The 23,171-nt window shown below is 42.0% G+C and overlaps 1 protein-coding gene across 1 annotated transcript; it reads left to right on the top strand.

The window, feature by feature from the left end:
• The first annotated feature begins 11,255 nt into the window (after positions 1–11,255).
• Dr1 (down-regulator of transcription 1) lies at positions 11,256–22,609 on the top strand. Its single transcript, NM_001011914.1, has 3 exons — positions 11,256–12,096; positions 17,993–18,156; positions 20,607–22,609. The coding sequence occupies exons 1-3, from the start codon at positions 11,877–11,879 to the stop codon at positions 20,751–20,753; spliced, it is 531 nt and encodes a 176-aa protein (NP_001011914.1). The 5' UTR covers positions 11,256–11,876; the 3' UTR covers positions 20,754–22,609.
• Positions 22,610–23,171: the final 562 nt, after the last annotated feature.

Here is a 23,171-nt window from a genome sequence, read left to right as displayed (position 1 = left end):
AAGTGGGGTACAGTTTTACTCATCCACTTTTTCCCATGACAATAAAAGCCTTGAAACCATGGTCTGCCTCTTTTCATGGGATCTGCTGTGGGGAGCAGCAGAGAAGCCCTTCACCTACAGAGCCGACACCTAATCTCTTGCAAAAGGCCTCCCTGTGCTCCCAGAGGGGGCCACCACCAAGGTCAAACCATCACTGACCAGCCAGACCCTCCCTCGGCCTGGGCTAGATCCAGCCCCATGGCCCCACTTTGTTCTCAGCTCTTCTTCAGATCCCATTGGCACCTGGATGCTCAAGAGACGGGAACCAGACAGCCCTGGTCTTCTTACAGGCCTGGAGACCCCCAGCCAGCTCTGGCTGTGCTTCCCCAACCCTGGAGCAGTGTCCTGGGGTAAGCACAGTCAAATTTCCCGAGGCCTGCCCCTCTGAGCGGCTAGAGCCCTGTGATGAAGCAGACATGGGACCCATTAATCCTACAACCTTCCAGTGTATCTCTTTAGTAGATGACTGTTACTCAAATGAGGTACAGAAACAGCAAACCTTTCCCAACCTGCTGATTCTAGAATATTGTAAAAATCAATCTTTCAAATCAATTATTATAGGTAATAAAGATGGTAGAGGAAGTTCAGGCTGTCAAGGCACCATTGGTTGAGTTGCCTTATTTACTGCTCTTAAGTCTGTTATCATCCTCCATTTTCCTGATTTCTTATTTACAACAAGCAGAGGAATTCCATCGGCTGGTAGACTCTTCTATATTTTGAGCCCCCTGCTTCTCTTGAACCAGTTGTTCAAATCAAATGTCTGCAACTTTTCTTTCGTTACGTATGGGCTACTGCTCTTGCCAGACAGGCTGGTTTGATGACCATTTAAGGGGCAAGGTTGTTAGTATGTCAGCAGCCGCCCCTTTTATAAATTTGGAAACTCAATCCCTGTGATGACCTGTGTTTGGGTAATGGGCATAACTAGTGCTGGTTCTTGATCACCTTATTAGTACCTTTCCCAAGAGCTTCTACCATATCACCCCTGATGTCCTCATTTGCTGTCCCTGGAATTGCAGGAATATTCATTTGAGTACCCCATTGTTGTAAAACATTCCTTCCTCATAAGTTTATGAGTATGTCAGTCACATATGGGCTCATCTTCCCCATTTGCCCTTCTGGTCCCACAGGTAATTCATCAGACACTTTGTCTTATTCACGATAATTTACCAATTTCTATTAATTGGGTGTAAAGTTTCTGAAGTGGCCAAACTGGATTCAGAGATCTTTGAGAAAGTATACTAACATCAGCTCCTGTATCTGCCAAAACTTCTATGTCAATATCATTCATTTGTACCATTAATTTGTGTCTCTGATCACTGGCCGTTGTTTACCAGAACACACATTTTCCAGTGCTCCCAAAAGTCCCCGTTCATTCTACTGGAGAGGCATTGCCCTTGATATAAGGAAATAACAATTGAGCAATTCTATCTCCTGCTTCAGTTTGCATCTCCTTTTTCACTATGCCATAATTTTTATTTCCTCCTTACTATCCCCATCTACTACACCTGGATGCCCAATAAATCCTTGAGAAGTTAATTCACTTCTTCCCAGGACTAATCCCACTGTCCCTGAGGGTAAAAGGCCACACATACCAATGGTTAACTTCTAACATTCAACTTTTGGGGATAACATAAGAGAGGTATCTGTGACCAACTCCAAAGCTTCATTTCCTTCTGGAGCATGTATAAGATCAGAAATACTCAGTTTTGATTTTCTTGCCTGCTTGGTATGACCTGGCTGAGCAAAGGAAGATGGCTCACATTGTTTGCTGTGGAGTCTTGAGTTACAGGCCCCTCGGTTCATTTCCTGATGGCAAGAGGTTACTTTGTATGTCCCTCCTTAACTGACAATCTTTAGACCAATGTTTGCCCTTTCCAAAGTGGCTCCAATACCCTGGAAGCCTTTGTGGCTCATAGTAACCAGAACCTGTTTGTTCTCGTCTACGAATACCACATTCTCTAGAGTCAATGTACCTGCTATTATGAGCTCTGAATCTTCTAGCCTTACAATTTCCAAGTTCACCACAAAGCACTGGGCATTTTGATTCCTGAAATTTCTAGCTATGATTTGCCCTATGGTATTGGTATTGTTTCTAGGAGCCAATACCAGTTGTCTCCCTTATCCATTCATCTGATTAGGGCTCCTTGTGCTTTCAGTGGTCTGATTGCTTCTTACATTCAGTATTTGCATCTTCAAATGTCAATTATTTCTATCAATGACTGTCTGTTTTCAGGGTCTGTTATGTCTCTACTTGAAGCTTAACGCAGCCTCTGTAAGAATTCTGTAAAGGTTTCTCTGGAACCCTGTAATACCTCAGTAAATCAGGTGGATTTCCACCCCAGCCTCCGCAAGCTCTTAAAGCTGCAACATGACATTGTCCAATTACACCATCAACAGATCAGATTTGTTCTTGTAAGTTCGCATAATACCCCTCACTAAGCATCTGGTCTTTAGTAACATCCACCTTGCTACTTCGTGCCTCACCCTTACAGGTTGTTAACGAATGTTTTTTAAGGGATGGATGTGTACTGGGCTTTGTATGTTTAGGTGGGCAATTATATCTTATCAACTGGGCCAAAGGTTATTGTGTTGTGTGTTATTTCATGTGTAGATTTAAGTGTCATGGAGTGTGGGGCAGCTGGTCTGGGCAGCCATGGAGTTTGGATGTATGTTTCTGGTATGGAAACCTGCCATGGGAACTAGATAGGTAGAGAGATTGCTGCCAGGCTCAGAGAGAGGCCTTTGGCAGTGTGATATAGGATGAAGCAGAGTGGGTGAGACACTTTGCTGACTGAGACTTAAGATATCTAGCAGAGGGGTTGGGGATTTAGCTCAGTGGTAGAGCGCTTGCCTAGCAAGCGCAAGGCCCTGGGTTTGGTCCCCAGCTCCGAAAAAAAGAAAAAAGAAAAAAAAAAGATATCTAGCAGATATCTTGGGGCACCACGGTGCCAGACCTAGTAGGGATAAAAGACAAGCATACTTTTTTATTTTTTATATTTTTACAACAACACTACCACAGCAATCATTGTAAATCGCTGTCCAGCCTCTAATAGAACTGACACTGATCCCTTCCAGGCTTGTAGGATAATCCTATGCTGTGTTGCCAGGTTATTTAGCATTTAACAAAAAGAGAATGTAAGTCGTACAGTACACAGCTTCTCTAAAATGCTTTAGATCTAGCATTTCTATTGGATGCCAGGTCAGCTCATTATAGGCAGGACCACCGTCACTAGCAGGCATGTGCCGCACAAAGACTGGGAAGGCTGAAGCTGCGCCTGTAGGCCCAAGCATTTTCTCTGGTGCAGCACTCAGCTGAACAGCATCCTGCTCTCCTTGGCCCCTAGTTTTACAGAGGAGCTTTGCGTGCCTGGCATTGGAGGTGCATGGAGCAGGGCAGGGTGGCAGGTTACCCTCCAGCCTAGTTTGCTTCCTGCTTTCATCATGCTGTCTCAGACTCCAAGCCTGAAGTGTGTTTTTCTCCTCCCACTGGGACTTTTTGTTTTCCAAGCTCTTCTACCTCCATCTGCAAACTAAGTACATAGCCAACTCTGCAATCTTCTCTAACAGAAGTATACATGAAAACTATGAAGTAAACTAAAAACCCTTCTGGGAGGCCACCTGGCAGCAGTCGCTACTATTTTAACCTCCTTAAACATTGATAACCCATCAAAACCTGCCTTTTCCTCTATTGCATTAGAAGCAGAGTTACCCATGATACCTAAGCCACACTGGGCACCACCTAGAGACTTAGATTTTTCAAAGTCTACTTTGAATAAAGGCTCTGAAATATTTTAACCTCCTTTCTAGCCCACCACCCACCAGAGGTAGTGGAAAGGGAAGGCTAATAGGGCAAAGGAGGATGTGCTTTAGAAATGGTTCTTTGGATCAAATCCAGTCTGCATTGTCAGGATATCAGGAGTTCAGTTCACATGACACAGCAGTGGCAGCTCGTTCTGCTTGCAAGCTCCATCCATGAATCAGCAACAGCAGGTTGATCCAGAAGAAACCACAAGGCTCTGCCAATCGGCCTGAATCTGAGGAAGTGGCTAGAGGCTGCCAGAACATCACCAAAAGTTTTTTTTTTTTTTTTTGTTTTTTTTTTGGTGTGTTTCTCTCTATGGCTGGCAGGCATGGAGCAAAAATGGCCACAGTGCTTAGTGGAGCAGGACTCAACATTCCCCCCTTTAAGTTGTTCTAGTAAGATAAATCATTGACTCGAAAACTTCCTCTCAGGCCAGAGGGTAATATTGGGCCTGGAAGACCATGAGCTGGACAACTGAAATATGCTGCTTGATAAAAGAAATTAGAGCATTAATAAAGCAAGGGCCACAGGTGAGAGCTAACACCAGTAAGCACAAGGGGCCAATCATGACTGTTATTAGTGAGGTGAGCCATGGTGACCAATTAAATGCACTTTACGTCAAAATGCATCAAGAAAAGCCATCCATGCAATTGTAGGAAATGCATTCTTGACTATCTCTCAGCACAGTTGGTTTCCCCACTCAGAGGGGTCAATCACAACAGGATTCAAAAGGCATGTAGTACTGAGTTTCTGTAACGGACAATGAAACAGTTACTAACAGCCAAGTGGAGATTCCCACTGCTTGGAGGACACAAAATAAGAAAAACAGGAGGCCAAACCTTGTGCAGTGTGCTGTGGACCACACACACTTACAGTCCGGTAAAACCTGACACACGTGAATGTGGCGAGTTACGTGAAGCAGGTTTGCTATGAGTCAGCTGACCTTACAATGAAGGTTGCAGTTTGATTTTCTGCAGTTTGAGCTCTGTGGCTGCTGAAGACATTATCTTCCATGGCAGGCACACTTAGAAAGAAGACTTTATTAGTTTACTGTTATCCTTCACCACCGTGTCCTGATCCAGAGATACCAGAAGCACCTAATCAATATCATTATCACACACACACACTCACACACACACACTCACACACACGCACACACACACTCACACACACGCACACACACACTCACGCACACGCACACACACACGCACACACACTCACACATGCACACTCACACACACACACTATTGAAAGTTTTATATACAGAGTCACTAATATTCCTTGCTTCTCACAATTGGTGAATCACATTTGTCTCAGTAAGTTTGTGAAATAGTTTGGACGATGGATTTTTAGTACTTTCTGAACTTCTAGGAGAGGCTGAAGTAACTGTAGGTGTCAGCAAATTGGAAAGCCTATTCCTGATACTTAAAAAAGTTCATCCATTAGAACCACTTCTGGTACCCAGATTTATTTTTATTAGTTAGTGTTCTCTAGAGGGACAGAACTAATAGATTGAAAATGTGCATATTCTTTGTTTTGTTCAGATTGGATTTCTCTATTTCTCTATACAGCCTTGGCTGTTTTGGAGCTCAGTCTTTAAATAAGGCTGGCCTTGAACTTAGAGATCCACATGTCTTTACCTTCTGAGTTCTGAGATTAAAGACACAAGCTACCCCTACCCAGTCTCTCATAAATATATATATATATATATATATATATTGTATCCACAATCCACATCAATATTCCAACATAATCCTTCACAGACATGGAAAGAGCATTTCTCATTTTCATATGAAAAAAAACAAAAAAAAATCCAGGAGAACAAAAACAATTCTTAACAATAAAAGAACTTCCAGGGGAATCACCATCCCTGACCTCAAGCTGTACTACAGAGCAATAATGATAAAAACTGCATGGTATTGGTACTGAGACCGATAGGTCGATCAATGGAATAGAATTGAAGGCCCAGAAAAAAACCCATACACTTATGAACACTTGCCAAAGAAGCCAAAAATATACAATGGAAAAAAGAAAGCATCATCAATAAATGGTCTAATTGGCACCGTGTATGTAGAAAAATGAAAATAGATCCATATTTGTCACATTGGACAAAGCTCAAGTCCAAGTGGATCAAGGACCTCAATGTAAAACCAGATACACTGAATCTAATAGAAGAGAGAGTAAAAAAGAGCCTTCAACTCATTGGCACAGGCAGAAATTTCCTAAACAGAACACCAGTGGCTCACACTCTAAGATCAAGAATTGATGAATGGGATCTCATGAAACTGAAAAGCTTCTGTAAGGCAAAGAACATAGTCAATAAGACAAACTGGCAACCTACAGACTGGGAAAAAAATCTTCATTAACCCCACATCCAATAGAAGACTAATATCCAAAATATATAAAGAACTCAAGAAGCTAACCACTAAAAAACCAAACAACCCAATCAAAAACTGGGGTATAGAGCTAAACAGAGAATTCACAACAGAGGGGTCCCGGATGGGTAAGGAGCACTTAAAGAAATGTTCAAGTCCTAAGTCGTCAGGGAAATGCAGATCAAAACGACCCTGAGACTTCACCTTACACCAGTCAGGATGGTTAAGATCAAAAACTCACGTGACAGCACATGCTGGGGAGGATGTGGTGCTAACTTCACTGTTAGGGAATGGCATGTTGGCATGTGTGTGCTCTAGCACGCCATCTAGTGGAGACACGGGCAGGTTCTGTGCATGCTGTCTCTGTAAATTGATGTGTTCATCATTCCTGCTGGGTTTCAAAGGCCTTGATTTCTTAGTGTTCTCCGTCTCCTCTGGTTATTACATTCTTTCTTGCCTCCTTTTCCAAAGAGTTCCCTGATCCTTGGAGGGAGGGATTTGTTGCAGACACTTTTTTTAGTGCTGAGTGTACCACGGTCTTTTACTCTGTGCCTACTGTCTGGCCGTGGTCACTGTGTCCCCATCTGCTGTAGGAGGAAGCTTTTCTGAGAATGGTTGAGCTGGATATATGAGTGCAGCAGATCTACCGGTATAGCAGAATGCTGTTAGGAGTGATCTTGTTGCTATATTCCTTTAGCAGAATATTTGGTCCCTCGACTACTTAGTCCCAGGTTCTTGGCTACCCAAGTAGTATTTTTTTTTTTTTTTGGTTCTTTTTTTCAGAGCTGGGGACCGAACCCAGGGCCAAGTAGTATTAAGTATGGGTTTCATCTCCCATACTTGAGTTATGAGGCCAACTAATATCAAGTCTGATATTAGTTGGTTGCTCTCACAAACCTTGTGCCAGGACGGCACTAACATGTCTTGTAAAGTAGGTCACATTTGTAGACCGAAGGTTTTGTAGCTGGTTTGGTGTTTACCTCTCTCCTCCAGTAGCATGCAGAGTACCTTCCAGTACCGTGAACACTAGTCGGTGGGGGTGAAGGCTCGAGGTGGGCACCAGATTGACTTCTCTGTGTTCAACAAGTTGTTTAGGTATTTTCTTCAGCAATAGGACTTTGCCTTTAGTTTGTAAAAGTCTTAGCAATGGCCTTGAACCAGGCAGACTCCAAGTGCTGGAACTGATTACATGTGTGCACCATCAGCCCCAGCTGGCAGAAGTTTGGGTTTTTTGGGTTTTTGTTTATGTGTCCATTTGTTTAAGACAGGTTCTCAGGTAGACTACAATGCGTTCCACTTCACATGTACTAGACAATGAATTTGGACCCCAAAACTTCGGCTTCTTCCTCCAAAATACTAAGACTGTAGACATGTGTCATCATGCCTAGCTGGTCTCTCTCTCTCTCTCTCTCTCTCTCTCTCTCTCTCTCTCTCTCTTTTTCTCTCTGTCTCTCTCTGTCTCTGTCTCTCTGTCTCTGTCTCTCTGTCTCTGTCTCTCTGTCTCTGTCTCTCTGTCTCTGTCTCTCTGTCTCTGTCTGTCTCTGTCTCTCTTTGTCTCTGTCTCTCTGTGTGTATGTGTGTGTGTGTGTCTGTCTGTCTGTCTGTCTGTCTGTCTCTCTCTCTGTGTATGTATGTGAATGTGTCTGTGTCTGTGTAGCATACAAGTTAAGATGACAACTCTGGGAATGAATTCTCTTCTTCCACTATGGATTGAACTCAGTGTCAGGCTTTCTGGCCCTGCAAATATTTTAAACCCCAGAACTGAATTAGATGCAAGATTCAAATCATTTAAAACATGTAACAACACATTTTTAAATTTATCATCATTTATGAAAGGATTATTTTTTTAAACTTAGTTACAGATTTGACACCTGGAAATGTAGCAGTGTCAGCTGAATTAATTAGAAACGGCTTCCAAATTCCAGGCCTGTTTTGTTGTTGCTGTTTGGTACTGTTCAAGACAAGATTTTGCTGTGGCCCAGGCTCCACTCACACTGTAGCCCCAAGGTGGCTTTAAATTGGGGGATGGAGTTGGTGGTGGAGGAGTGTGTGTGTGTGTGTGTGTGTGTGTGTGTGTGTGTGTGTTCTTGTCTCAGCCTCAGAAAGCTGGGATATAATTATACAATAACACACACAGTAACCTCCAGGTTTTTTACTTGTTTTTGTTTTTGTTTCTTTGAGACAGGGTTTCTCTGTGTAGTCTTGTTTACCCTGGAACTCACCCTGGACCAGGTTGTCTTCGAGCTTTTAAATGGAGCTTCTCTCTCTCTCTCTCTTTTTTTTTTTTTTTTCCAGAGCTGGGGACGGAACCCAGGGCCTTGCGCTTGCTAGGCAAGCGCTCTACCACTGAGCTAAATCCCCAACCCTAGCTTCTCTCTCTCTCTCTCTCTCTCTCTCTCTCTCTCTCTCTCTCTCTCTCTCTCTCTCTCTCTTGTCTTCGAGCTTTTAAACCTATAGAGATCTACCTGCCTCTGCCTAGGGCTAGGATTAAAGGCATAGGCCACCCTGCTGAGCCTTCACTTTAAAACTATTTTATAACTCTCTTTGATATTCTGTGTGCATGGGCGTTTTGGCTGCATGTATCTGCACCATTTTTTTTTTAAAATCTCATGGTGCTTCCTCTACTCAAGACCTTATTTTGCTTGCAGTTTCCAATGCACTCTGCCCTGCTGTTGCTTTCCCACCGATCCTGTGTCTTCAGGCTGATCTTCAGGCCTTTACAACTCTTCCCCCACCCTGGCCTCTCCCAAGCTGTTTTGCTATTTGCTTCTTTGGTCTTCCCCACCAGATGAAAAGCTCCCTTCCTCGGCCTCAGCCTGGCCTTCAGATGGTGATCTTCTTGTTCACCACAGCCCGTCACTGCTCTTGGAAGTACAGAAGCGCATACTGCTCTTGGAATCCACCACACTTAAATACCATGGAGCATCTAATTCTGATTCTCCCCCTCCTTCCTTGTTTAGTTCTTTGTTGGCATATATTCTTTCTTCACGGCCCTTTGACAAAGTGATATCACCTCTTCCCTTTTGTTTATGTCCTTACAGTTTTCGACTGGACTGTGTTGTCCAGAGTCCATCTTTGAGCTGTCACTCCTCTTTCCTTACCCTCCCCAGTGCTGGCCTTGCAGCCGTGTGGTGCGCCACCATTTCTCACTCCTACTGGTTTGATTTTTTCCAGCGATCTTTCTCAGTACCGTTTTCTCATGGGACTTCATTTACAATAGACCTTTAAATGTGTAAAGTCTTTACTGACATTCCCTTTATATCTTCATACTTCTTTTCCATCCTTAAAGTCTTAGGAACTTTCAAAGTTAAAAATACTGTATTTCTGGTTGTGAGCCTAGCCTTTAACGGCAGAGTGAACACTCTTCTGGTGTATCTTAAGATGGCTACAGTGTACTCATATAAATAAATCTTTTTAAAAATAACTGTATTTCAAACCTGGAGTTGAGCTCATCTGTGGTGACCCAGGCCTTTAATCCCAGCACTCGGGAGGCAGAGGCAGGCGGGTCTCTGAGTTTGTGGCCAGCCTGGTCTACAGAGTAAGTTCCAGGACAGCCAGGACTACACAGAGAAACCCTGATTCAAAAAACAAAAATAAAATACAACAACGAGGATCGGGGTTGCAGATATAAACAATTTAGACAGTGTCTCAGGAGTACTCACAAGCACTCTGTAGATAAGATTCTCATATGTGAAAGTTTCCATATAATAACAGCACAAAATGCCAAGCCACCCAGGTAACAGTCACCTAGGCCTTAACTTTACATCTAGACCTTAATATTTTACCTAAGTCTTAACACATCTCAACCAAAATTTACTTATTTCGAAGAAGAAATTTACTCCTTATAATCAAAGATTAAACTTAGTAGCACTGATAGTGAAGAATGTATGGTTCCCAGGAAGCATCTTGAAGAAAATGTTGAAGATAAAAATTACTCAAAGGCTGGTGTTCTAGGTCAGTGCTGAAGCTATGTCTAGTGAGGCAGGTAGGAGGGGACAATGATAGTCTCCTGGAAACCAAACATCTTAAATTATTGCCAACAGCCCAGCTGCCAATCTGTCTACAAAAAATTACGATAAACTAAACTGTACACGTTGGCTTAAGTGCCTTAGCCCTTTCAAAAGTTACAACGTCCCACTATTTATTAATGGGACCGTATGTGAAGTTTTTTGGTTTTGCCTGTGTTTGTGTTTGGAGACAGGTTTCTTCAGTGTTGCCCTGGCTGTCCTGGAACTTGACTTGCTTGCCTGAGCGTCTCATCTAAAGTGCTGGGATTAAAGCCATCTCCTGGCTGAGCTTTTTTTTTTTAATAATATAATTTCCCTGATGAATGTGGCACTAGTTATTAATAATCACCCGGAAAGAAGCAAGTATCAGACTCGCTTGAGATAAACCAATTTTTTTTTTTTTTTTTTTGGTCTTCTCTCCAAAAGCAAGTGTGCAGAGGGCCATAGCTCATGGTAGGCCAAACTCACAGCTTTGGATCAGACTACTAATTTCTGATTTAGCCGTTTGTGCTACGGAGGGTAGCCACTTATTTGAAAGCTTCGTTTGTTTTTTTTTTTTTTTTTTTTGTCATAAATGAGCACAGGGAGTTCCGATCTGAACGCTGTTAAGCAGTTACAAAGGCCTTTTTCCCCACACGCCGGGATATGCTCCTCTCACTCAGTGCCCTAATTCCGACAGCTAAGGACGTAGGAAAAGGAAGTTCTTCGGTAAAGACCAGGGCTGCTCCGCCACGTGGCCCTCCGATGGCCCTTCGGCCCACACATCCCTCCACAGAGCAGGCGAGCTCCCCTAGGGCCTGATTGAGGAAACGCGGGGACGCAGAGCGCGGGCAGCGACGGGCGGAAGCTGCGGGCTGCCAGCACCGGCGGTTCCCGCCCGCCCGGGCGGGGTGAAGGGCGGGGCGAGCACTCGGAAATCCGTCGAGGAGGGCGGGTGGGACCCCGGGAGTGAGACTTCCGGTGGCGCAAAGCGTGTCGGGATCAGCTTGCGGCAAACCTCCTTCCCCGGCCCGTAGAAAGACCACCGTTAGCGCCGCTTCTGCTCCCACAGCCTGCTCTCGGCCAAACGCTCGGTCGCGGCGACTGCCGCTGCGGCTCCCGCTGTTTTCGGCCCTGTCCACTTGGTTCCCAGGCAGCCAGCGTGCGTTCAGCTGCGGCTTCGGCAGACATGTTGTGAGGCGGCGGCGCGGGTGCCTGAAGGATGGTTTGGCCGAGGCGGCTGCAACCGCTGCTAGTGGCGGTGGCCGCGGGGGCTCCGGCTCTGTAGAGCCGACCCTGCTGTGGTGCGTCCGCCCGGTACTGCGGCCGGGCGGGTACTCCTCGGTCTTGCGTGCGCCCCCGAGCCGTTTAGGTTCGGTTAGGCGACAGCGCCAGTCCGTTTGAGGCGACACGCAAGGTGGTTCTTGAGCCCTGGGAGTGGTGTCCCCAGAGCGAGCCCTCAGCCCCCTGACCTCTCCTTCATATCCGCACTAAAATCTCTCACACAGTGGGTGTTCCCTGCCCTCGAGCCCGCTCCTTCCTGGTTTCTGCTGCACTCTGAGCCTCCCGGACCCCGACATCTCTCTCCAGGGACAGCCTGTTGAGAAATCTTCGTGGAGTGGTGGACTAGAGGGAGGACTTTAAAAGTTAGGGCTTGAAAGACAGGAAGGCACGATGGCTTCCTCGTCTGGCAACGACGATGATCTCACTATCCCGAGAGCTGCTATAAATAAGATGATCAAAGAGACTCTCCCTAATGTCAGGGTGGCCAACGATGCCCGAGAGCTCGTAGTGAACTGCTGCACTGAATTCATTCACCTTATATCTTCCGAAGCCAACGAGATTTGTAACAAGTCAGAAAAGAAGACAATCTCACCAGAGCATGTCATCCAAGGTAAGCAATTTGTGTGGGATTTAATTTAAATGAAGGTCCAGGCTAATAGAGTCACTCCTAGTGTCACGGAGCCTTCATTCCACTTCACTAGTAAGTGCAGTTACCTTAAAATACCTATGTAGCATTCTTCGGACATTTTCTTCATCCAGCTAATGCAAGTAAGAAGTACAAACATTAGGGTCAGCAAACATCCACAACATTTAACCAGTACAGTTTCCGATCAGGTCTTTAAGCAACAAGAATTGACTGCCTACAGCTAAACTTGGATAGTAACAACTGAGAAAGGAACCTCAAAGTTCTCTCTTGGGAAGTTAAATTTTAGAATTTCAAGCACGAGTCGAGTCAGAGAGTATATCTCTTCCCCACCTGTGCTGAGGAAAAGATTCATTTTGAACACAGGGGTAGAAAAAGTTCTTTGGCTGTGAACGGAGGTCAGTGGTATATCATCTACCTAGCATGCACAAGGGCCCTAGGTCCGAGTTTAAAAAAAAAAGTTATCAACATGAGTATGTTCATTGTTGTAAAGTTAATTTCTTTCCAAAAAGTATAATTTTTGCTTTACAAAACGCTGAGGTGGTGGAACAGTTATCACCAGGTAACCGAGTGCCACATTTTTTCCTTTTTGACTTCCTCCAACTATTGATTGTTCTTTGAAAATTATTTGTAAAGGGTGGCTGGGGCAGGGCGGGGACGACAGTACTCGGGCTTGAACCTAGGGCCTGACACATGCTAGTCAGCATTCTGTTGCTGAGCTGCCCAGCCTGTCCTCTGTCCTGCTGCTCCAATTTGGATGTGTCTATGCGTTTAAGCTTTTATGGAAAAACGCTTCTAAAGGTTCCCACAGTTTCTTTCTTACGCTGGAAAGGATTTGGAGTTGGGATTTTGTTTTGATGATTACAGGGAAAGGAGACGAAAGTTGCTTTTGGCAAATTTTGGGAAATACTTTCTGTGGCTTTTCATGAACTCTTATGAGAAAGTTGCATTCAGTTTGGTAAATCACTTCTATTATAAATCTATTGAAAATGAGGACAACTTCTTGATTACTTTTAAGGTTAAAAGGAACAAATTTAATCATATTAGGCAGGTAGTTCGTTGCCATTTTATACATTTAAAAATTTTACTTTCCTGTTGATAGAGAACATATCTGATCATATGGAACATAACCATTTTGCAGTCAGTATTGACAAGAAGGTCACGTGTTTAATTTTTGAGCCTTTATCCTGTGCTGATGGTAGATTTAAAGCACACCTTGCTGTGATGAGGGGGGTCTCAAGGCTGAGTACTTAGCATGGCAGAGGTCAATCCCAGTAGGTAGTAAGAGTCGTGATGATTGATAGATGTGTGTGTGTGTATAATCATATCACATGCACATATACTCTGCCATTTCAGCACATAGCAGATAACTAAGAAAAAAGCAATGTTTTTACTTTAGGTTAGGAAAGGCAAGATGCTAACAGGTTCACACTCTTGTTACCTAGCCTGGCCTTAAACTTAGAGCCTCTTCGTGCAGTCTCTTGGTCCTGGGATCATGGACATGTAACTACCATTCCTGCTGCTTATTTGATTCTTTGGTGTGTACATGCTGAATGAACTTGGGGCCTTGTGTGTGCTGGGCAAGCAATGTCCTGCAGAGCTATCTTTCCAGCTGACATACTTGATTCTTAAAACTAGTATTTTTTTTTCCTACTTGTTTGGTTTGCTGAGTGGTAAGAAAAATGGAAACCAAGTGTTTTGGGGTTTTTTGGTCTTTTTTTTTTTTTTTTTAGTTTTTTTTTTAGTTTTTAAGTCTCTTAGAAGATATTTAACAAGTAGCTAACATTTCCTTTGACTTTTTGTGAAGGAATGGAAGAACCACCTTTTGTCAAGCATCAACTTTTTAATGAAACTGCAGATTTCTGTAGGACCTGCCTAAACACTTGTTTGTACCACAGAAGTGGTGATTGTTCCAAAAATCTAATAACACAATCTGTCTTGTGGGAGGCTCATTCTTTTCTAGGGTATATTTAGAGTTCCGATCGACATGATGATTGAAGTGCAGCTGTAGAAAGCCGTGTACTGGGGCTGGGGATTTAGCTCAGTGGTAGAGCGCTTACCTAGGAAGCGCAAGGCCCTGGGTTCGGTCCCCAGCTCCGAAAAAAAGAACCAAAAAAAAAAAAAAAAAAAAGAAAGCCGTGTACTAAAGTTCAGCTTTGGAGTATGCTAACCAGTTTAATGCATGACTTAGAAAGTTACACTGAAAGGCTGACTCTTCTCCTTTGTGTGATGACGGCAATCCACCAGTGTTAGGATCCACAAATGTACCCTCTTCCTGTAATGTTGCCATTACGTATATAGGAGTTATCCATACCTTTGCTTTAGTGTAGCTTCACTGCCATTTCATACTATGTAATCAATCACCTTAAGTTTTGTTTTGAGAGTCTTTCTCCCCCCCACCCGATTTGGTTGATTTTTTTTGAGATAAGATTTCTCTGTGTAGTCCTGGCTGTCCTGGAACTCCCATTTCCTCAAGACCAGGATGGCCTTGAACTCAGAGACCAGCCTGTCTGTCTCCCAAGTGCTGGGATTAAAGGGACATGCCACCACCACTGCCCAGTTAAAGAAAAAAAGGTTCGTGTTTGTTTCTTTTGCTTGAAAGAGAGTCTCATAGTATAGCCCTGGCTGTCCTGGAACTCAGAGATCTGCCTTTCTCTATCTGCCCTGCCCCTGCCCCTGCCCTGCCCCGCCCCTGCCCCTGAGGGCTGGAATTAAAGGTATATGCCACCACACCTAGTTTATTATTTTTCAGGGCCCTATACATGTTAGGCAAGTGCTTTCTATCTGTTTACTACACCCACAGTCCGAGGCTTTTGTTTTTCTCCTACAACTCCACACTTACTGATGTATTTAGCACTGTGGTGAGAATATAGAAATAAACGATTCTCAGTTCTTAAGTGTTTCCTAGTTTTCTGGGAGTACTGTACCATGGACGACACGATTGCCAGGGGTCTTCATGCCAAGCCGGTGAGGCAGGAATCTACTTTGACCTGCGTTGTCCTGCTGCATTTTAAGTGAAAGATAATCATATTCTACCTCCCACAAATAAGAAACTACAGAAACTAGAGGTTGCTAATTTGCGTGTTGTTTTTAATCCAAAATGTGTTTGTTAGGATGATTCCTTACTCAGATTAATTCAGGTGCTTCTAGGGCTGCTGCTTCTTGGAGTAGTGTGCTTTTCTCAGCCATGCTTTTCTGCCGATAGGCTGACAGAGGACAGTGGAGCAGCCCACCTACAAGATAACCGTTTATGCTTGCTGGAGACTTTAGGGCAGGGATTGTAATGCATCCTGGGCACTTCACATCCATGAAGTAGGAACTGGGGCTTTGCACCAGGTGCTTTTTTTTTTTTTTTTTTTTTTTAATTTTTTCTTGTCTTCTGAAGAAGGATGAAAATCTTTTGCCAGAATATTGTTCTTGCAGGGAGGCGATAACTCCCTGGAAAAAGTTGATCTGTGTAATTTAAATGGGGCTATACAGTGCTTTTTTTTTTCTTTTGTGAATCTGAAATGCTTAGACTTCTCCTTTATTGAGATAAGTATATATGAATGACTGCACTTTGGTGTAATGGAGGAGAGAAAACTTAACTATTCTTTCATCCTGTCTCCTGTAATGTAATGAATATGTGTTCCCTGCTTGCCTTTTTAAAATTGGGACAAACTATGTCAGTAACAAGTGAGTTCCAGATAGTTGCCTTTTTGTATTTAAGACGGTGACAGACTTAATGATGCTTGATTTACTATGAGTGGCATGTGAAAGATTTTTTATTCAGACCATGTGTTACTCTCAGGAAACATAAACTTTCAAAATTAGGGGGAAATGAAGGTCCATGCCTTGAAATGTTCTGTAGGCTTTTGTAGTGCTACCTATTTAAATGTCTCCCAACTAGCTACAAATAAGTGAAACTCTGACAGTCACTGGAGGTGACTCCTAAGGTACTATTCTAACTGCTGGCCTGGCTACCTCCCCAGCAGTGTACTCCAGACACTTGCGGTTCCTCCTCTTTCTTATCCTGATCTCTCCCAAAGAGGACATACAAAACTGTAATGATAAAAAACATACCCATTTGTATGCTGATAAGGGAATCGAGATCCAGATGCCCTGTGGTACTGTGCTTCGCTCCATCTAAATCTTTTTTTTTTTTTCAATTTTAAAATTTTTCCCTAAGGACTTCATTTTCTTTTATTAAAGTAGATGTTTCTCTGATTTTTTTTTTAAATTTATTTATTCATATATGTTTTTTTTTGTTTTTTGGTTCTTGTTTTCGGAGCTGGGGACCGAACCCAGGGCCTTGCGCTTCCTAGGCAAGCGCTCTACCACTGAGCTAAATCCCCACCCCTATTTATTCATATATGTATGAGTACTTTGCATATACACCTTCATGCTAGAGGAGGCCTTGAGCTACCATGTATTTGCTGGGAATTGAACTCAGGACCTCTGGAAGAACAGCCAGTGCTCTTAACCGCTGAGCCCTCTCCAGCCCCTCTTTTATTGTTCTTCAATTCCTGCTTCACTGAAGGTCTGTCAGATGTTGTGGGCCAGAGGCTGAAATAGATACTCCAACATTATAGAGAACATTGAGGACTGTCCAGGCAGTCACCCGTCTGTCGCTTCCTTAGTTTTGGAAGCTGCGTTCTTGTGCTTCCTGCATACTTAAGTAAGTAATATCTGTTCCTTCTCCAGTCTCTGAAGGGTTGACGACTTAGATAGTTACAGTCTCAGAATTAAACTTAAGTTATTTAGCATTTAAAATATGCTCTAGGTTTTAAAATGTTTTTAGGATGGTAATACATGTTTAAAAAGGATTTAAATACAAATAGTAAACTCATTAAGAAGGGATAGATGTGTTCGGTCCCCAGCTCCGAAAAAAAGAACCAAAAAAAAAAAAAATTAAAATAAAATAAAAAAAAAAGAGAAGGGATAGATGTTAAAATACTTTAAGTTGCCAAATATAAATGGGCTGGACCTTATGAGTGTAAGTCCTACCTTGTCGTCATCATAGTTGTTGTAATTGTATTGAACTTATATTTGAAAGAAAGAGACTTTTATTGGACTAAAAGGGGAAGTCTAGAGAGATCATTTTGTGTATTCTATGGATACCTTACCTGTCAATTAAAAAGCCTATGGCCTATATGAGGAAATAGAGGTGGGACATTGGGAGGAGAAGAATTCTGGGAGAGAAGGAGAGGAGGAAGAAACCCTAAAAGAGGTGAGGGGACATATACATGGTACCTAGCTAAATAAGCATAGGTAACGAGACTCGGGCAAAGTGTGGGTTAAAACGAACGGGTGATCTTTGTTGTGATCCAGTCAGAACAGAACCTAGCCACGGTATTTGTAATGTAATCTGAGTCTTACCTCGGGAGCATAGGGCTGGGAGGCAGAACTGGGGATTAACTCCAACAGGCTTTTACCAGTCTGTAGTCAAGTGTTAAAGAAGTAGATGAATATGGGACTGGAGAGGTTGCTCAGAGGTTAAGAGCATGATGCAGCTCTTGAGGAAGGATTGGGTCCCCACATACCCATTAGGGGCTTCACAACTGCCTTTCATTCACTCCAACTCCTGGGGAGTCTGTGCCCTCTCTCATCTAGTCTCTGTGGGTACTACACTCACATGTACAGATCTTTCCCCCAATACCCCCAATTCATACACACACACAAATAAAAAAAAAAACTTAAAGAATAATGGTTGATAAAAATATTTTGTCTTAACCACCAGACAATTGCTAAATAGCTGTGAAATATGTAACTTTAGAAAAGAACAGTCTTTATCTCCCAAAGGGAAACTAACCCAAAAAATAAATGTTCCATGTGTGAGAGAAAGCTATATCTTCTTCACCTTTTCATACTTTGATTTCTGTAGCACTAGAAAGTTTGGGCTTTGGCTCTTACATCAGTGAAGTAAAAGAAGTCTTACAAGAATGCAAGACAGTAGCATTAAAAAGAAGAAAGGCCAGTTCTCGTTTGGAAAACCTTGGCATTCCTGAAGAAGAATTATTGAGACAGCAACAGGAATTATTTGCAAAAGTAAGTAATATGCTTTGAATTATTTTCATTAGAAATCTACAAAAATCAGTTTTTATTTTATCTATTTTTTTTAAATCACTTCATAAATCAACACAGAGGATTCTTTCTCCAGCTCATTGCTCATTACAAAGTCAAATATTTGGAACCTGGCTCCAGTTTGACTCTGGTTTATCTAAATGGTTTCAACAAACCAGTTTTTTGAAGAGAGTAATTCCAAGTACCTCTTAGATTTAATCTTTTTTTTTCCAGATAGAATGATCATTTGAAAGCATGAAAGCACTTAGACGTCTTTAAGTTTTACAATGATGAGCTGATAAGAAGTACACACACTACTAGATTTTATCATGAGTGGAACACAGAGAAAACCTGGTTAACATTTTCCATGGAGCAAGGTGTTGCTACAAACTGGTTTTGAATTTGCAGTCCTTTGGCCCACCAGGTCCTAAGATAGAAGGGACATACCACCAGGTGTCACTGCATTTGAGCCTTAAGCGTTATTAGGCACAGGATCTAAGTAGCATTTGGTAAGGGGTGGAAAGAATCCTGGTTACATGTGCATACTTCTCGCATTGGGAGGCTCCGAGGAGACCTAACACCTTTGTCCTCTGAGGGCACTACTCCTCACTGCACATTATCTCCTACAGACACGTAAATGCACATACTATTAAAACAGTAAATAAACAAGAGAAAAGGGTTCTATGGGGCTCTCTGAGTCCTGACCATGTGTTAATCACATTACCGAGCAATTTTGTATATATTAGCTCACTCAGTCCTCTCAAGAGTCTCTGAGATGGTTGGCGAGATGACTCAGCAGGTGCTTGCTTGCAATTTCTGGAATTTTCCACTTAATGTTTTGGTTGATTCCAGGTAACAGAAGTCATGAAAAGTGAAACTAGTATGGGGAGACCACTGTACTGTTGCTATCTGAAGTCCTCTTTAGATTCTTCTACCAATAGGGGCTAGTGTAAGCAAATGGGCCTTGCTTCTTTTCTTTATTCCTCTAGTTCCTTTCACCAGTCCAGGGACAGTTACTTATTTATTGTGCCTTTGGAGATGGGATCTCACTTGTAGCTGAGGTTGCCTGTCTTGCAGTGCTGGGATTGTGAGTGTATGCCATCACACCCAGCGTACAGAAATGTTTCTGTGCTGGCTGTGCCAGTTTGTCCTGTAGTAGCAACAGTATCCAGTCTTCATGTTTCTCTGTTCAGAACCAGCCTGAACCTGTACCCTCTCGGGTGTGGGGTCTGACAGGTGGGTTTCCATGCTTCCCTACTTTAGTGAATACACCTGCTCTTTGGAGTCTGGATTCAGTTCCACCAAGTTCCTTCAAGCAGAAGGTTTAAATGCTCCAGCTTCTTCTTTTGTTTCCAGGTTAGATTTGTGACTGCGTTCCAGGTTAGATTAGTTACCTGTTACCAATTTTATATTTGCTTAACAGTCTTGTTACTTGCTTATTAGCTTGGTTCCCAGAACCCATGTTACTTCTCTCGCCTGATTACACCTAAATGTGTACAGGAAGGGGAAAACAACATTTGTTTTATTTGAATTAAGTATACAGTTTAAACAGTAAGTGAAATTTAGGAAATTTTAGGTAGATTTGATAAAAAAGAAAGACAATGAAAATGAAAAATATGGCATATATTTGAGAAAGATTTTATGCTCTAGGGTTTTTTGAAGCATGAGGGTAGAAAATTGTAATAAGAACTCAGAAGAAAATACCAGGGTAACTGTTGTATTCTTTATGGTATTTTGTCCTAACTGTACTAGAGACCTTTTAAGCCACCAAAATTACATTTATAGGAAAATTACAATTGAAAGAACAGAAAAGAAGAGCCAAAGAGAGACTAGTGCTTTTTTTTCCTAATCAACTTTGTTTGGGACAATAGTTAGCCCTGGCTGTCCAGCTCCATTTGTAGACCAGGCTGGTCTCAAATTCAGATCTGTCTGCTTCTGTCTTCCAAGTGCTGGGACTAAAGGTTTATATCACCATCACCCAGCTCTGTCATTTAAAAAAAAATATATATATACTTATTTTTATTTTATGTGTGGTGGGTGTGTGCGGCGTGTGTGTGTGTGTGTGTGTGTGTGTTGCTCATGTGCAGCTTATATACCACATGTGTACATTACTTGCTGAGGCCAGAAAAGGGTGTTGGGTCCCTTGGAGATGGAGACAGCAGAGAGGTGTGATCGCCCATATGGGTGCTAGAGATCAAACCCAGTCCTCTGTTAGAGAACCCACTGCTCTTAACTGCTGAGTCAAACTCTCCAGCCTCTGTTACCCTTTCAGTTTCTTCAGTTGAACTAAAACTATTAAAGTTATCATTTTCTAGATATGTCATAATTACATAGTACTTGAAAAATATCTACATTTAATGAGTAAATCTCTTAGTTGATTTCATTTATATTTAAGTAAAATGTATACACTTGGGTTTTATGTTTTTAATTCTTAGGCTAGACAGCAACAAGCAGAATTGGCCCAACAGGAGTGGCTTCAGATGCAGCAAGCAGCTCAGCAGGCCCAGTTGGCTGCTGCCTCAGCCAGTGCATCCAATCAGGCCGGGTCTTCACAGGACGAAGACGACGACGACGACATCTGAACTTCACCTTCCGGGCTTCTGCTTCCTCTGTAAGGAAACAGTGAAAGAAGTGCATCTTGATGAACTTACCGTTGGTGTTTTAGAGATGTCTGCTGTCAGGCTTCAACTACTGTGCTATACATGTAAAACTGTCTCTTTGAACTATTGAAAATTTAAGGTTAAGTATCATATTACCTTTGAATTTGTAATGGTGTTTCTGGAATCTTAGACCAGTGTGAACCCTTTATTTGGTCAATAAACAGTGTTACAGAAAACTTCAGGTTTATAAAAATACAGTGAAATTTATAGAAATCTCTTAATCTGTATTTGTATTTTCTCTGCCCTTTTAACTGAACTAAAATTGAGAATTTATATTGAGATGGGGCATGGCGTAATGCAGAATACATTGAATCAGGTTGGTGAAAAGTTCAGTTCTATATAGTATCTAAATTTTTTGTCTTTTAAAGTGAGTATATATGCAGGCAACAATTATATGCTCAGATAAATATACTTGTTTAGAGGAAATCTCAAATAAGACATTCATTAACTAGGAAGGAAATGTATTCTTTAGTAGTTGTGTAAATTTGGTGAGTTACGTTTTTTATTTTGTTTCTGTTTTGTGTAGCAGTGAAGACTAGTTTATTATAGTATAATTTATCTTGAGCTACACTATGCCATTTCAGAGACTGGCTAATCTTGAAGATTGTCACGATTCTTACTGTTTCACTCCAGTTGGGTAGTTGTTCATAGCATTAGTTGCTCAGTCCATTTTTTGATATGTAGGTGGGACTTAGGAGACAGTCGCTTGGGTTCTGTTGGTTTACCTGAGGTTCCTGGATGTTGAAGCCTGTGCTGGAGGACATAAACAAAAGCTAGTGAGCATGCTTGCTAGGAAAAGGCCTTAAGTCCTTATTTGACTTGCAGTCTCCTTACTGCTTGGTGTTAGTGTAGCATTCACATTTTCTTGTGAATTTTCTTCTAGGAGGCCTCAAGAATCCAATGCTAACTTTTGATATGACATCATTGTCCCCGTCATCATAGTTTAGTGATAGCTTTAAAAGTTTTGTGTTTGCTTAAAGAGTGTCATAACTGACCAGCCCTATACAAAGTGTTAACTTGCTTGTTAAAAGGGAGCAGCTTTAATTCGGTTTCAGTGCATAAGATGTAGTAGTGTTTGTGAGAGGGATCTAATGTATTTGGTGAAATGGCATATTACTTATATTTTGGAAAGAGAAAAATGCCACCTAAGATAAGTCATTAAGTTCCCATGTCAGTTGCCAAGCCATTTAAATATCTGTATTCACCAAGCCCCAGAGGAGATTCTAGCTGCTAGGATTTCAATTTCGAGAGCTAAGAAATGTTTATAAGTATTAGATTTCTTAATATTCATATTTTTCAGTTTTAGAAGGGAAATTTATATGCATATTATTATGCATTTATCAGATATTCTTCCCCCTATAACAAAAAGGGTAGCAAAAAGGGTAGTAATTTTGCTGAATGTTTTATGTTGAAGTTATTTCAAGGCATTTCATGGGTCTGCCCATGGTGTGTTTGGAAAACATAGAAGGAACCGTTTCCTTCAGAAAGGTTGAGCACCAAAGGCCGGTGGTTTAGTCTTTGGAAATGAGCTAGTCGCTTTTGGCTTTTCTAATTTGTACTGTAACAGTCTTTTGTTTTGTTTTAAGTATACGTTTCTCAAGTAAACAATTTGGATAATTTTCCATACCTTTTTTTTTCCGATGCAGACTTCAGGTTAATTAATATTTTGCTGCATCTGATAATGTATTATATGTTGGAAGCCTAGTGACTTTTAATTTTGATGTTCTTGTGATTTCATATGCTGTATTCTTCAAGCAATAAAATTCTGATGTGTTTTATAAATTGTTTTTATAGTTAATGATTAAAGGGCAATTTTTGTCTCCATTTTCACTACTTTGGAGAATGTTAAACCCAAAAGGATTGGTTATTTGTATGTAGTGCCCCCTATCTCATTGGTTTATGGCTGCTTTAGAAAGCAGTTTTGCTTGTTTCTGTATTGTCCAGACACAGGAACAAGAAAGCCCATTAAACAGTCTCTTGTCTTAGCATTTGAAACTCAGGTATGTGTTGCTAGAGTTGTTAGGACGGTTTAGTCTTCGAGAAACAGAATCCCTAGTTTTTTAAAAATAAGGTTATTTAGTAAATATTTTCCCATCTCAAATAGATATTTTTTCCCAGCAGATTAAAGATTGATATACTAAAAGGTCCTTTTTTTCTTTTCGGTTTTTAAAAAGACATGATCTCAATTGCTCAGCAAGCCCAGTGGCCACATAGTAGCAATCTCCTGCAGTGCTGGTGTCCTGCGTCTGTGCCCCCGCACATGGCCAAAAGGAGAACTGTTTTAAAACTGTATGCCATGTAGACAGTAGAGGGCAAAGATTAAAGTTTCACAAACTAAAC

The sequence above is a fragment of the Rattus norvegicus genome, chromosome 14, assembly GCF_036323735.1.
Source record: "Rattus norvegicus strain BN/NHsdMcwi chromosome 14, GRCr8, whole genome shotgun sequence".
Lineage (NCBI taxonomy): Eukaryota > Metazoa > Chordata > Mammalia > Rodentia > Muridae > Rattus > Rattus norvegicus.
The sequence above is the reverse complement of the archived record's forward strand: the minus strand, read 5'-3'. Positions and strand labels throughout refer to the sequence as shown.

Bases quoted from the DNA above. Each gene is read 5' to 3' on its own strand.
- Dr1 (NM_001011914.1), top strand. From the start codon at position 11,877: ATGGCTTCCTCGTCTGGCAACGACGATGATCTCACTATCCCGAGAGCT. The intron at 12,097-17,992 runs GTAAGCAATTTG...TGATTTCTGTAG, and splicing joins ACCAGAGCATGTCATCCAAG to CACTAGAAAGTTTGGGCTTT. The intron at 18,157-20,606 runs GTAAGTAATATG...TTTAATTCTTAG, and splicing joins AACAGGAATTATTTGCAAAA to GCTAGACAGCAACAAGCAGA.